General features: G+C 48.1%; 1 protein-coding gene and 3 non-coding genes across 4 annotated transcripts in view; 2 read left to right on the forward strand and 2 right to left on the reverse strand.

The window, feature by feature from the left end:
- Positions 1–14559, forward strand: part of LOC135814161 (leucine-rich repeat-containing protein 9-like) — an 86481-nt gene that overhangs the window by 4341 nt on the left and 67581 nt on the right. The window contains exons 5-11 of the mRNA XM_065327238.1: positions 4626–4689; positions 5493–5563; positions 7322–7504; positions 8436–8516; positions 11003–11077; positions 12747–13068; positions 13471–13558. Coding sequence (XP_065183310.1) covers positions 4626–4689; positions 5493–5563; positions 7322–7504; positions 8436–8516; positions 11003–11077; positions 12747–13068; positions 13471–13558 — 884 coding nt within the window. The remainder of the gene's footprint in view (positions 1–4625; positions 4690–5492; positions 5564–7321; positions 7505–8435; positions 8517–11002; positions 11078–12746; positions 13069–13470; positions 13559–14559) is intronic.
- On the forward strand, positions 12225–12296 carry Trnad-guc (transfer RNA aspartic acid (anticodon GUC)). The gene has a single exon. It is a non-coding gene; the product is annotated as a tRNA-Asp (tRNA).
- On the reverse strand, positions 12366–12437 carry Trnaa-ugc (transfer RNA alanine (anticodon UGC)). Its single transcript has one exon. It is a non-coding gene; the product is annotated as a tRNA-Ala (tRNA).
- Trnaa-agc (transfer RNA alanine (anticodon AGC)) lies at positions 13709–13781 on the reverse strand. Its single transcript has one exon. It is a non-coding gene; the product is annotated as a tRNA-Ala (tRNA).

Consider the following 14559-nt stretch of genomic DNA (forward strand, 5'->3'; position numbering starts at 1 on the left):
AAAAAAAAAAAACGGCCGAAAAAGTGGGGCGGCCTTGCACATTGGAAAGGCTTCCTGTCTGAAGCCTTTCCATACTGGTACTCGATGTTCCAGTTTTGTGACACGAGAATGGCACGAGAATTAGTGTACCGCTGAGTGTACCGCTATACACGTGGTCGACACGTTGTCGACACTTTGTTGACACGTGACCCCGTCAGCGGTCTGCTTTGTGCCAATGTGCAATGCAGAAGTCGACGAAGACGAACGAGGAGGCCCCTTTCGGTACCCCTGACGGGAAGGAGAATTGCAGAAGTCGACGAAGTGGAACGAGGACGCCCCTTTCCGTACCCCGTAATGTGCAATGCAGAAGTCGACGAAGACGAACGAGGAGGCCCCTTTCGGTACCCCTGACGGGAAGGAGAATTGCAGAAGTCGACGAAGTGGAACGAGGACGCCCCTTTCCGTACCCCGTACCGCAAAGTGCCATTGATGAATGTCTTCTGCACCTGGAACGCCCCGGAAACGCTGTCGCGTAGGCGGACTGAATGCGCAGGGCAAAAAGAATTGCTGCAAAGACGTCCGCTCTAGGCCTTTGGAGACATCGTGGGAACTCCTTCCGGCACCCCCGTACCGCAAAGTGCCATTGATGATCGATGAATGTCTTTTGCAAGTGGAACGACCCCGTAAACGCTGTCGCGTCGGCGGGCTGAATGCGCAGGACGAAAAATATTGCTGCAGAGACGTCCGTTCTAGGCCTTTGGAGACATGGTGCGAACTCCTTCCGGTACCCCCGTACCGCAAAGTGCCATTGATGAATGTCTTCTGCAACTGGAACGGCCCCGTAAACGCTGTCCCGTCCGCCGACGAAAAATATTGTTGCAAAGACGTCCGCTCTAGGCCTTTGGAGGCATCGTACCCCGTCGACGAAAAGTGCCATTGAGAATGCACTGACCTGACGCTGTGACGGGGAGGAGAACGGCAGAAGTGGACACAGACGAACGAGGAGGAATCATGACGAGCGAGCAATGGCAGGACTGTAAGTAATAGCTCAATTAGAAATGAGAACTTGACATTCATGGCACTTGCCACTGCATATTTCTTGTCCACTCACAATGTCTTTCCTCTGCCCCTGTGTGCCCACGGCCCTGTTGCTGCACTGGCCCGATGAATCGAATGTCTTCTACAACTGGAACGGGCCCGTAAACTCTGTCGCGTCGGCGGACTGTATGCGCAGGACGAAAAACATTGCTGCGAAGACGTCCCCTATAGGCGATGGTAAGGCATCCCTTGATATGTTGCCAGTGTGTGCCATGATATCGCGCGATGGTGAATGAGGAATGATGAAGGGTAGACCTACGGTGGGACGGTATACCTGCTATCTTCCAACACGTTATCAGGTCGACAGCGCATTGTACTCACTCTATTCTTGTAGTTCGTTACGTTTAAGGTGTGTGTGTATATCTTGCCAATAGTAAAATGGTGTACAGTCGCACGCTACAGACGCCATGTTCATTTGTAGGGTTTGCAAACTGTACGTGAAGAAAGAGAGCATGCCGCCATCTTGCGTTCTCAATGACTTGCACCTTCACCCTGTACCCCAGTGCTTGTCGCGACTAAATTCATTCGAAAAATTACTCATTCAAAAAGTGGAACCCTTCCAGACATGTTACAATAATAATAATAATTCGCGGGATTCGCGTTGGCATCGCTTGAATGTTCAGAAACACACAAACTAGCCTTCGCTTCCGCAGGCCACCACTATGCCTATGCCTTGCACACCTGAGTGGCGAATGCAGACCTCACAAGTGAGTCAGGGGAGAGTAGGTGAGTCTCTCAACCAATCGGGCGTGTAACGGCCCATAACCCTGTAAACTGCATCCTTGTTACCCTCACTCCGAGCTGTGAGTACCCAGTTGACCGTGGGTGTCGGCGCAGTTCACCACGCATAAAAAGTCTTTACTCACGTAAAAAGTCTTTACACGCTCCCTGCTACCAGCGCGGGTCTCGAACTCGGGACCTCATGATTCGCAGGCAGGCCTGCAAACCAATCGGCCATATGCGTTGGTCACATGTTACAAGCTAGACACAAAGCATGGCAGTCGACCGCATTCATAGCGAGTGAGGTGCCACGAACAAAATACTCCACCTTCCATTGCCAATTGACGACAACCCGCATCTCATGCATGACTTGTGTACTGACAATACAAACATCATAGCGAACTGTGTACCAACCAGTGCAGTGCGAAGATTGTCTGGAAGCACCTTGTCTAAAAATCTTGCGAAGATTGTCTGGAAGCACCTTGTCAGGCCGAAGGTTGTCGTCGCAGCCTTGCAGTGGTTATCTGAGGAGGCGAGACGAAAGACTCATGAATTGCTTGCACATTTGTACCAGTTGTACCGGCTATGCGAGTGCCATGGTGACAAACGCAGGTTCTTGTTGAGCTTTGAGACACATGTCAGCAGGGCGTTGTTGCATCACTGACCTCTTGCAGTCATTCCGTGAATGATATTTTGCGCGAGTTTGCATCGCACGCAGCATCGCAGATCGTGTCAAATTACGCATCACACTGCAAAATTGCTCCTCTGCATGCAAGTGGATTTCATTGCACTTCTCAGTTTGGGAAATGCTCGAATATGATAATTCTGCATGTGAGTGCACTAGCCCTGAACATACATGTAGGTGACCCGTTTGTGGTGTCTCATAGCCTACCTCATGACCTTCTGCTTTCTTTCTGCATCACTTGTATCTTGCAGGTATATCGTCCTGTGACGACCACATTGAAGTCTGAATTTGAAGTGTGAAGATGCTTCAGCAACCACATCGTACTTTTCCATTGCTTTCATTGTGCTTCTACTGTGCATGTGTGTAACTTGTGGGGTATACTTGTGATGACATTGTGTGCTGGCGACACGGCCAGATTTTGTCCATGCGTGTAACGTACACCTGCATGTTATGCATTGAAAAGGATCTGCCACTTACGATCCTGGGACGAGTATTAGGTCAGCTTTGTCTGGTGTGGGCTGTACCAGATTGCTGTTCACTTCTCTATCTGTTGGATATGTGACTTTCTGCAAGGTTCTGGTGTATGGTGGCCACTTCCTTGCTTGTCACTTTGTATGATATTACATGCTGTATTCGCTGCTTCCATGGCGTGGTCTGCAAACTGCAATCCTTGAGCAAATGTCATGTTTGCTATGTTGTGCTTTGGCCGTCAGCTTGTCTACACATTGTACAGTCAACTTCACGTATAACGATACTCGGCCGGGCATCAGAAAAGTGTCCTTATTCGCGAAGTGTCGTTATACCCGAAGTCCCATTATATGATTGTATTACAGTTGGATGGGACTTTGCTCTGGGCATGGAAATTCTGTCGTTATTCGCGAATTGCCATTATATCCGCAGTCGTTATTATCGAAGTTGACTGTAGTTGAATTATTTTGTTTCACATCTGACTTCCTGAAGTACGGTGGCCACTGCTTTGCATGGCATTATACATGAAGAATTTCCTGTTTGTGTCGTGTGCATGTGCGTATGTGTGCGTGGCCACATGCGTGTGTCGTGTGCACCCGCGTGTTTGTGTATCTGTGTGCGGGGTAGCGAGGTGGGGAGGGCTGGTATGTATCAGTGTGTTATTGCAGTCTCATGGCTACATACAGTACATCGCGCACGTGCTCATCATGTTCACCTTCGGGGTTGGGGTGGGGAGGGAACGGAAAAAGAACTGAAATTATCCATATAAAAATCGCTCTGTGAGCGGTTCTGAAAAACCTTTACTGGTACTGCCCCATCGTAAAAGTAAGAAATTAGAACTGGAGCATTGTCCCCCCAAATGCGAACAGATCCACCTAAATCGCGAATGACGGGACCCGAACGCACCAGTAGCACGAGGTTCCTAGCTGTGGATGCAGATGGGGACGTTGGTCCAGACCATAGGCCATGGTCGTCGATAATTGCACGTGTACTAGCAATACACTGCCACTGATACAATGTGCAATGTACTGCACTATAGTAGTGGTGGTGTTACTCTATGATAATTGCTGTGATCATATGCCCTCCCGACCTCGTGCTACTGGTGCGTTCGGGTCCCGTCATTCGCGATTTAGGTGGATCTGTTCGCATTTGGGGGGACAATGCTCCAGTTCTAATTTCTTACTTTCACGATGGGGCAGTACCAGTAAAGGTTTTTCAGAACCGCTCACAGAGCGATTTTTATATGGATAATGTACATGTAGCTCGTATTTCTCGTTCCGTTTGGACATGTGCAGCAATATGGAGAGGCTGGATCGTGACAAGTGCAGTGCTGGTCATTGTGCTGTGACAACGTGGTGTTGTTTGGAATCTATTTGATGCTGTGTCCACTGCCAGTTTGTGATTGCTCGTACGGCATGCGAGAGTAGAAGAGCCTTCAGAGTACTCTTCATAGGTCGATCGTGTCTGTCAAGCATATACCGATCCTGTCAGCAAAGGGAATGTGGCCCGTTTTTTTAAAAGGAAAAATGACACAAAACACTGTGGTGAAGATAAGCGCACATTGCGGCAGCGCAGAGGAAGTACATGTTTGATTGGAATGTGGTGTTGCATGCCCCGCTTTCACTGGATACGTTCTAGGTGATGTTTCCTGTTGCTCTTTCCATGTGGCTTGCAGAATCTGGAAAGTCTTGTCAACCTGGTGGAGTTGAATATAGCGGCAAACAACCTAACACAAATAGGTGGGTGAGATCTTTTCTACACATACAACATGTAAGTGTGGGTCTCTTCAAATCTCTGGACCAAGCCACACTATTCCTATGTTCTTTGCAAAGCTGTCAGTGGCCGATAGACATGTAATATTGTATTTTCCGGGGTGTTGGCCGCACTTTAAAAGAAAGGATCTCAAAATATCACCCCTGCAGCTTAGACTCCGGATGTGAATTGACCAGCGCTGCAGCACTCCAAGCATAGAATGCATGTATGGTGTCATTCAGCTACTTTTTGTATTCTGCAGTCCATCATTGTAGTAGTGCGAAGCTTCTTTTTAAATGTTGTCAGTTCTGAGTGAAGGACAAACTAGGCAACTTTTCTAGAACTTCAGTCAAGCTTCTCCACTTTTTTAAACTATTGGTAACATCTTGTATGTACCGCTAGTCCGCTACCCATTTTAAAGTTGGGTTGTCAAATAATTCAAGGTCTGGCTTGCGGCTTTTACACCGGTCGAATGTCAACAAAAATACGAAATTTGTGCCCAGACCGGGGGTTGCAGCTTAGATCCCGGTGCGGCTAACACTCCCGAAAATACGATATTGTGTGAGTATTGATCTAACAAGCAAAATTCCGGTGGAACAAAAATAAATCTCAGCTGAGAGTCTCATGCTCCAAAGCAATCCTCAGGAGACTGGCTGAATCTGGCAGAGAAAAAGAGGAAAAGAAAGGAAGAGGTGAGAGAGTGTGTGTGTGTGTGTGAGTGAGGGGGAGAGTGAGTGGTTGAGCTGCATCCGAATTGTTTTACTTCGTGCACTGTGTACTTTCTTGCCAGGCACGGCTCTAGACAACAACATGCTCTTGGAATCTCTGAATCTTTCTGCCAATCCCATCATGTCATTGCAGGCAAGTACATTTACATGCATGAATCCCTAAATCCTAATGCATGCACCGTCTGTTGTTGAAGACGCCGTACTGAAGCATCGTCGACCAAACATTGTATATGAAACAGATCGTGCTCATGTAATGTTTCAGGGTACTACAGGGCATTGTTTGTTGGAGTACCTTATATCGATGTATTCCATGCTAGTACTTGCTTCACTGCTGACCAGGCTTATCTTACCCACAAGTCACGGTTTGCAACTTATCGTCATGTCGCTTTCTTCCTATAGCGATGTAGCATGTGTAAGACTGTCAGTACCGTGTTTTCCGGAGTATGAGCCGCACTGGAGTATACCTCCCATTTTTTGCCATGAAATACACGGGCATCTACCCCTTTCATCATTGTTAAAGGGGAAGTTAAGGCAAAAATTAAAATTTCACCAGTTGTAGTCTTCGGTGTGCTGAGTCGAATGGTCGTGGTCCGAGGAAGCTGAGACGCTCCCTTCCTACTTGAATCCCAATCGAACTCGCGGACTTCCACCGAAACTGGGTGACTGCGCCCTACTAGATGGGGATTTGTATGCAAAATGTCACTAAAAGCGCCATTTCGTTCTTATAAAAGCACGGATGACCGCGATTGGCCCATGTGTTGTACTCTTTTGGACGCTGAGTCGACTGGTTTTGGTCCGAAAAGGCTGCGATGCAGCGTTCCTCCTTTATTCCCAATCGAACATGGTTGAACAAGTGGTCACGTGCTCCTGGGTGCCCAAATCACCTGGTCACCACGCCAGCAGGCGACAACTTTCACACCAAGGTTCAACTCGAGTTCAACTCGAGTGACAGGACTGCACCCAAAAAAGGTCAAACAGGCTAGTAAGTTGTACCCTGCAGGCACGGTGACCAGGTGACTGGTGTACGCAGGAGCACGTGACCGCATGTTCAACCATGTTCGATTGGGAATAAAGGAGGAACGCTGCATCGCAGCCTTTTCGGACCAAAACTAATCGACTCAGCGTCCAAAAGACTACAACATATGGGCCAATCGCGGTCATCCATGCTTTTATAAGAACGAAATGGCGCTTTTAGTGACATTTTGCATACAAATCCCCATCTAGTAGGGCGCAGTCACCCAGTTTCGGTGGAAGTCCGCGAGTTCGATTGGGATTCAAGTAGGAAGGGAGCGTCTCAGCTTCCTCGGACCACGACCATTCGACTCAGCACACCGAAGACTACAACTGGTGAAATTTTAATTTTTGCCTTAACTTCCCCTTTAATGTGATCATCGGAGTATAAGCCGCACCCTCCCCCTTGTTTTGGTGAATATTTGAGTGTTCAAAGTGCGGCTTATGCTCCGGAAAATACGATAGTCTGTCCTCTAATGTTCTTGTCTAGTAACTTTAAGTCCTTGGTATGTTCGGGCCTGGTTTAAATCTGGCTTTGGAAAATTTAATTTTCATTGCTATCAGGTTCGGCCTCATTTCCTCTGTGCTGCGCTGATGAGTCCACAAAGGACGAAGCAGTTCTGTCCGCAGATTGAGTCCACAAAGAACGAAACAATTCTGTCCGCAGATTGAGTCCTTGCGTAGTACAAAACCTTTTCCAAACCTCTATATTTCATCATAGCCTATGAGTTGTGGCATCATTCATATCCACAGCCAGAAGGCAGCGATGCCTGTACCTATGGTGAGGTAACATAGAGATAACATAACATGTCCACACCTCCCACCCCTCTCAGCCTGAAAACAATGCAACCTCGTGCCTGACCTCTTTCTGTGCAAACAGGAGATCTCTAACTTGTCTCGGCTGGGCAAGCTACGGCAGCTGCGTATCCGTGACAAGCGCTATGCCTCCAGCGGCATCACAGAGCAGCCCAACGCCACCACTCAGATCCTCTTTCACCTGCCCAAGCTGGCCTGGTTGGACGGTGACAATGTAGCTGTGTCTCAGATTCGCGATACGGTCAATGTAAGTAGCTATCCCGCATATTGCACTGCTAGTCTCTTCAGCCTGTATACTCTGTTCTTGGAGGAAGTGCTTACTGTCAAAGTCACACAGAGTATCTGCTATGGGATGGATTTGGCCCGATTTTAAGAACGCAGCAAAAAGGTTTTTAAATACCACTGGAAGGTTATGGTACAAGTTACAGTGCTCCTTCTTGGTTGTTTTTTTTTTGGAATGATGCATGCATAACCTGTATTATCAACCTGATTGTATTGCTGAGGGAGGTTTGGGACATGCTTATTGATGCCTGTGATTTGTGTTGATAAAGTTAAAGGAAAGTTCTGTTACCGACCACTGAGGCATTCAGACGGCCACTGCCACCCGGAGTAATCCAGCGGCAGATGTAGCAGCGCCCAACCGTGGTGGTGGTGATGGTGTGTGTGTGTGGGGGGGGGGGGGGGGGTGGGGGGGAGGTGAGTCTTGATCTGTCTCATTCAGATCTTGTCCGCTATCGTTGCTATAAAAGAAAATCTGTGGGTGCAAATCCAGTGCATTTGCAGATTTGCGGCTTCTTTTGCGACGGGCGTACTCATGGTGGTGTATGGTGATGGTGTGTGTATGGGGGGAGGGGGGGGGGGGTGAAAGGCCGTGGCAGGCATCGCTTACATCTTGCGACTGTTGGCACAAGTGCTGAATGTCCCATTAGCTGCATCCATGAACCCCTTGTGCCTCACCACAAATTCCGCGAAATGGGATTTCCATTGTTCGAGTGCTTCTTTTAGATAGGTTATTCCAGCCATCCTGCAAATCAGTCAATACTTGGGGAAAAGGAGAAGGGAAAGCCTAGGCCAGACAAAACTGGTTCGAGGCAATGCACACCATAGCTCCAAATCAGCCTAGGTCAGTGCCACTGTACATCATGTCATACTATGTATATGCTTGCTGTCTATTGCAGACCATTGTTGGCAAGAAGCTGACGTTCTATCGGCAGCAAGATGAGGCCCTGCGGAGAACTGCTCATCATTTGCAGCGACAGGTACTACTACCCCAGCACCACACCGCATAGTGACATACGCATAGTGACATACGCATAGGGACATACGCATAGTGACATACGCATAGTGACATACGCATAGTGACATACGCATAGGGACATACGCATAGTGACATACGCATAGTGACATACGCATAGTGACATACGCATAGGGACATACGCATAGTGACATACGCATAGTGACATACGCATAGTGACATACGCATAGTGACATACGCATAGTGACATACGCATAGTGACATACGCATAGTGACATACGCATGACGTACACAAAATTAATAAGAAAGAGCGTACTACAACACTACTACTGCTGAGTCTTGATTTTTTTATATTCTTATTTACTAGGGAATTCTCAACAGGCATCATCGCCTTTTTTATAGGGAACCCTAAGAAAGTCTTGATGGATGATCGAAATTCAGCATGATGCCCGACCCCTACCCTTGCCTAGCAGGGCATTTAGTGTGACAAACACATGGTGTTATGGTCTGGTGGTGCATACCGTAATTCCGCGCATATAAGCCCATGGGCTTATATGTGAAATAATGCAGTTTGGGGATAAAATATCCAGTAAAACATGTTCGTTTTTTAGCCCATGGGCCAATATTAGAATTTTGAAGGTTCACGAAAAAGTACAAGTCCGTGGCCATAGTGGGTCTACCATACTCTACTGGTAAACAGCACTGACCCGTCAGGCGAAATTACTGGTCAGTCGGCGACACACATTTTTCACAAAATTTTGCGTTTCACCTGCTGGGAGAGTATGCGTGTACTCGAGTCTCATCCTGAGCACGTTGTTTTCTTCTTTTTTTCAGCTCCAGTATAGCTGTATTTTTCATTGCAAAGCCGTCCTCGATTGTTGTGTTCGTTGTTCAAACGAAGTGGACATTCAATCATGAAGGCAGAGGACATAGGAGCCTGATTGGAGTTTCTCGTGGCATAGGACGCCCACACAGAGACACTTTGGGATTTTCTGAATATAAAATACCGTACGCATGATGCTGAGATCAATTTGTGCGATATCAAATTGTTTGTGATCTACCACATCGAGCAGAACGGGATCCAAACACAAGCTTACCGACGGTTAGGCTGCCGACCTGACTGGACAAATGATCCCTGGCTTCACCAGATGCCAGAAGTCAGACACCATGTCCTTTGCCGCGACGTCCATCTCCAAAAAGAACTCCATCTTCGTCGTGAAAAGGCTTGAAATACTCAATATTCAACCGAGATTCGCGGACTCGCGCTTTCTCGGATCGATTAATTTCCTGTTGGAACAGTTGCAGGGCAGCTTCCAGCCACTGTTTCAACAGGTGATGGCTCCAAAGCATGCCTGGAACAAGCCATATCGAGGTTGCAAGCCACCCCTCTCAGCACAAAATTCGAAGAAATTCGAAATTTCAATGGTGGAAGATATACTATGAAGAGAATTTCAAAAAGTATGTTTCGCGGAGCGATCGCTCAACCTACGTCATTCAAACTTTGCAGGATGGTTCAGACGTACATGCTAGGCATGGAACCACAGGCGGTGATGCCATAGCTGACACACAGAGTAACACACACAGCAGATTCGTGTGCACAGATACTAAATTAGTGGACGTCGTCATCTTCTTCCCGCTGATCTCGAATGTACTATGACGTGCTATTTCGCCTGACGCTGCTGTACCATGGTAGGAAGAGTCCATATTGTGACAATTCTACTTGACACGCGAGTTGCATTTGTGTTGGTTTATTAGTCCATGGACTAAGGAGGAGGTGGGCTTATATCAGGATATAGGCCCGTGGGCTTATATGTGCGAAATTACGGTACAGTATGAGTGTGGTTGTGAGTGAGAGTAGAGCGGCTTATGGAGAGTAGAAGAGAAGGAAACCTGATCTTTATCAGCTCAGTACAACTAGAGGATCACAGGGAATTTTGTACTTAAAATACAATACTCCCTGTGATCCTGTAGCTGTTTCCCATGCTGTGACACTGTCGCTTTCAGTATTAGTGTGATATGAACAGGTATAGCAGACCTTGTCTGACTGAAGTGTCCAATGGAATTATACATACAGTCTACTTAAAGCGTGAACCAGGAAGTCATGGCAACTAGGCTATAGTATCCGAAGTCATGTCATTTTCAACGCCGCATTTGGAGATTCTGTGTGAGGCGTGGTCTATGCAAATTGTGATTGTGAGCACATCCTTGACCGAGCAACAATGTCATATGCAAGAGTGTATAAATCGGTCCTGCCCCAGGGGCGATTGGAAAGGGCAGTCTGGGTGCGAAGGTCGCTCTGTTTCACGTTCTGGCTGCCCGTGTCGTCTTCCTAGATGCCACGACTTTCTGGTGAACACCTATCACAGCCATGTGTTCTCTTCTGCCTTTGGATATGTTCTTTCTGTGTGCGCATGTGTGTGTGTGTGTGTGTGCATGTGCATGTGCGTGCGGTTGCGTGTGTGTGTATGTACTGCTTCCCCATGCATGAAGATGGAGCAGCGAGTTCTGAAGAGTTGTAGCCGACTACATGCAGTAATGAAAGACATTGCCCGTATCCAAGGCCAGGTACGATAACATAATACCCAGCCCATCCATTTCCTTCAGAATACCGCCTTTCGCAATACACCGTACCGTGTATAAAGTACCGAGGATTAACTGACACCGTTACCTTAACTTGAGTTAACCCTTTGTCCTTTCGCCCATACTTGAACCGTACACCTGTGTACGGTTCAACCCACGCATGTTCAAAGCGACCTGGAAGCTACGCGGATCACCCGATCCACATGAAAATTCACGTGCACACAGCCTATGCTATGTAGAGGATGATACACAGGTCGCTGGGGCTAGTTGCCATTTGAAAAATTTCAAGAAATCAAAGTCGAAGTTTGCTCGCGCCGTAACTTCCGACATGGCAGCACGCAGGTCGCTTGATGCAGATGAAGCTCTTGTTTGAGGATAGCTGGAGTGACCCAAGCGACAATCCTATGTCCTCTGATGAAGAGAACGAACTGGACGAAGCCTTAGTTGAAGGTGTTGATTCTGATTTTGATGACAACGCGGAATATGATGTCGTAAATGTCGACCCACCTGTCGGACATGTCGACCTCTCCGATTTGAGCGCAGGATCGGCAGAACAGCACTCGAGTGGTGAAGAGAGTGTACCACCGCCGTGTCTTGCCCGTCGTGGAGCAGCAGGGTCAGCTAGAATGCCGCAGCACGTGGAGCAAGAGCGTAGTCCGATCCCAGAGAGGTCCAGATCTCCGTCACCTGCGCGCCGTCAAACTCATGGTCGACAGCCGCGCAGAGCGAGGAGAGTAGCCGCACGGGGCCGCAATGTCGAGCATGTCGCCACTGGCGCTCCTCTCGCTAATGCTTCGTGTTTGCCCAACATGCAAGGGGTGCTACTCCAGGTCATACTTGTACAAATTGCACATTATTATACATAGTAAAGAACCTGAACTTTGAATTTTGCCGATTTTTGCCAAAAAATCATTTTTGATACTCTTGTTTAGCCACGCCTATCTGAGGAATTCAACCCAAACTGCATTTTTAGTCCACAATTATCATAAGCTTTCAGGAAAACATAAAGTGTACATACAAAATATCAGCTGCTTGGGAATGGTGAGGGGATTTGTTGAAGCAGGTACCCCTCACATACATTTAGGGCAAAAGGACAAAGGGTTAACAAAATTGAAGCCACCCTGTCAGTCAATCCTCGGTAGTATAGTGGTAAGTATCTCCGCCTGTCACGCGGAAGACCCGGGTTCGATTCCCGGCCGGGGAGGACATTTGTTTTGCTCTTCGGCTAGCAAAAAAGTTTTTTCCTAAAAATAAAGTAAATGTAAAAAAGTACTGGAGGATATGGGGTTCGAACCCATGGCCTCTCACATGCAAAGCGAGCGCTCTACCACTGAGCTAAACCCCCAGACATGGAATATTTACACTGCAGTACCAGTTTAATAGTCGAGTCTAATAGCTACAATTCGGGGCCATAGCACTAGCACTTCAGGTGGTCGGGCCGAATGGGATGGATACTGGACCGGAAATGGGCATCATTGACGAAAAAACCATTTGCACAAATTGGGTGGGTCATTTTTTTAAATAAGGTCCGGTCGGACCGGGTACGCCGGAGTGCTGCGGACCTTGTACATGAGGTCACTGGCCATTGCAGGGTATAGTGAGTAGGGTAGCCAAGAATTGTTTCTGCTCTGCTTCACACCGATGTGTTCCACAGCTTGATGCGGTGCTTGTGGATGTGGAGACCACGGAGAGAGAGGAGAAAGAGAGGCAAGCGGCGAAGGAAACTGCGGATGCCGGTATGGAGGGGAAACCAGAGAACATGGTGGCTGAGCAGGCAGGTGACGCTGAGGAAAAACGGCATCCGGATGAAGCAAGTGTGCCTGAAGACAGTGCCACAAGCAGCAGCTCTGGTGTGATGAGTTCGGTTACCAACCGGCATGGCCAGGACAGAGAGAGGGAGGCGAGTGGTTCTTTAGGAGACACCTCTTCTCCTACTGATCCCAACGTCAAGGCACGCGGACACGAGACTGGCCAGGGTGAGAGAGGGGGAGGGTATTTTTGGCATGGCTCTCTATGATTATTGTGATTTGAGTCCCAACCGTGAGACAGTTGAGTAACTCATCAATCTACGTTAATTTCTGACACGGATGTCATGAACACTGGAATCAGTAGAAACTGATACGGCCATGGCCTCATCAGCCGTACCAGTGGCGCCGCATGTACAGGTGCACTAAGAGAAATCCGATCCAAAGTACAAAGCTGGTGCTCTGTAACATCAACCCGGAGTTCCAAATACATCACTGCATTTGCGTATGTCTCCAGGGCGTCAAGGGCTGTGTAAGTCCAGGGCGCCAAACATGCACTCAGTTGAGTGTGATTACACCTAACACAATTATGCTTGCGTGTTTATATGCTTTTGGGGGGTCTGGCTCGTGAAGAGAGGAGAGCGGTGACATCCCAGTACATCAGGGAACAGTGTCGCATGCTCCTGGAAGCCAAGCAGCAAACGGAGACTGAAATCTCACGGTTAGTTCAATTTGTCACCAATCACCATTGCTGGGGTATATAGATGTATACTTGGGGGGGGGGGGCAGTCTTGGAATCGAGGTTTTGTTCCACTTCGGAGATTGTCATGTGGTCCACGTATGTTCAAAAAAGAATGGAAAAAGGTTTGCCTGGAGAACCCGGGTATCGATCCCGGTACCTCTCGCATGCTAAGCGAGCGCTCTACCATGTGAGCTAGTCCCCCTGCACATTGACAGGTGTATCTTGCATGTATAAATCCCAACTGACCAGCCTTAGCAATATTAGCCAATGGGGTCCGGACACTGGTTGTACTAGATGACAGCTTGGCATACTAAGCTGGCTGCTTGCTGTAGCTTTGTGATATTGAAATCCGTTTCAAGGATAGCGTGATGTCAGGTATTCGGACCAGCTGTCATTAGGTCTCGTTTTTGGTAGGAATCGGAGAATCCTTCCTTTCTTCGGTGAGAAGGCAGTATTGCCTGTGCCCTGAGCGAATTGAAATAAAAGAATACAACAACAACAACAACAACAGGTCTTGGGCTTACACGGATCCCCACCAGTGCTCTGCAACAAGTACAGTGAAAACTGTCAAGGCGACCACTCGGAAAAGGCGAGCACCTGTTCTAGAAGATCACTGAAGTGACCAGCACCAAGGGATGTTATTTACTGTCAAACGACCCTGGATAAGGAGACCACCTGGATAAGGAGACCACCTGGATAAGGCGACCACCTGAATAAGGAGACCACCTGGATAAGGCGACCACCTGGACAAGGAGACCACCTGGATAAGGAGACCACCTGGATAAGGAGACCACCTGGTAAGAGTGACCACCTGGATAAGGATACCACCTGGTAAGAGTGACCACCTGGATAAGGAGACCACCTGGATAAGGAGACCACCTGGATAAGGAGACCACCTGGATAAGGAGACCACCTGGATAAGGAGACCACCTGGATAAGGAGACCACCTGGATAAGGAGACCACCTGGATAAGGAGACCA

This window comes from Sycon ciliatum, chromosome 4 (genome assembly GCF_964019385.1).
Source record: "Sycon ciliatum chromosome 4, ocSycCili1.1, whole genome shotgun sequence".
In the NCBI taxonomy this organism is placed as follows: Eukaryota; Metazoa; Porifera; class Calcarea; order Leucosolenida; family Sycettidae; genus Sycon; species Sycon ciliatum.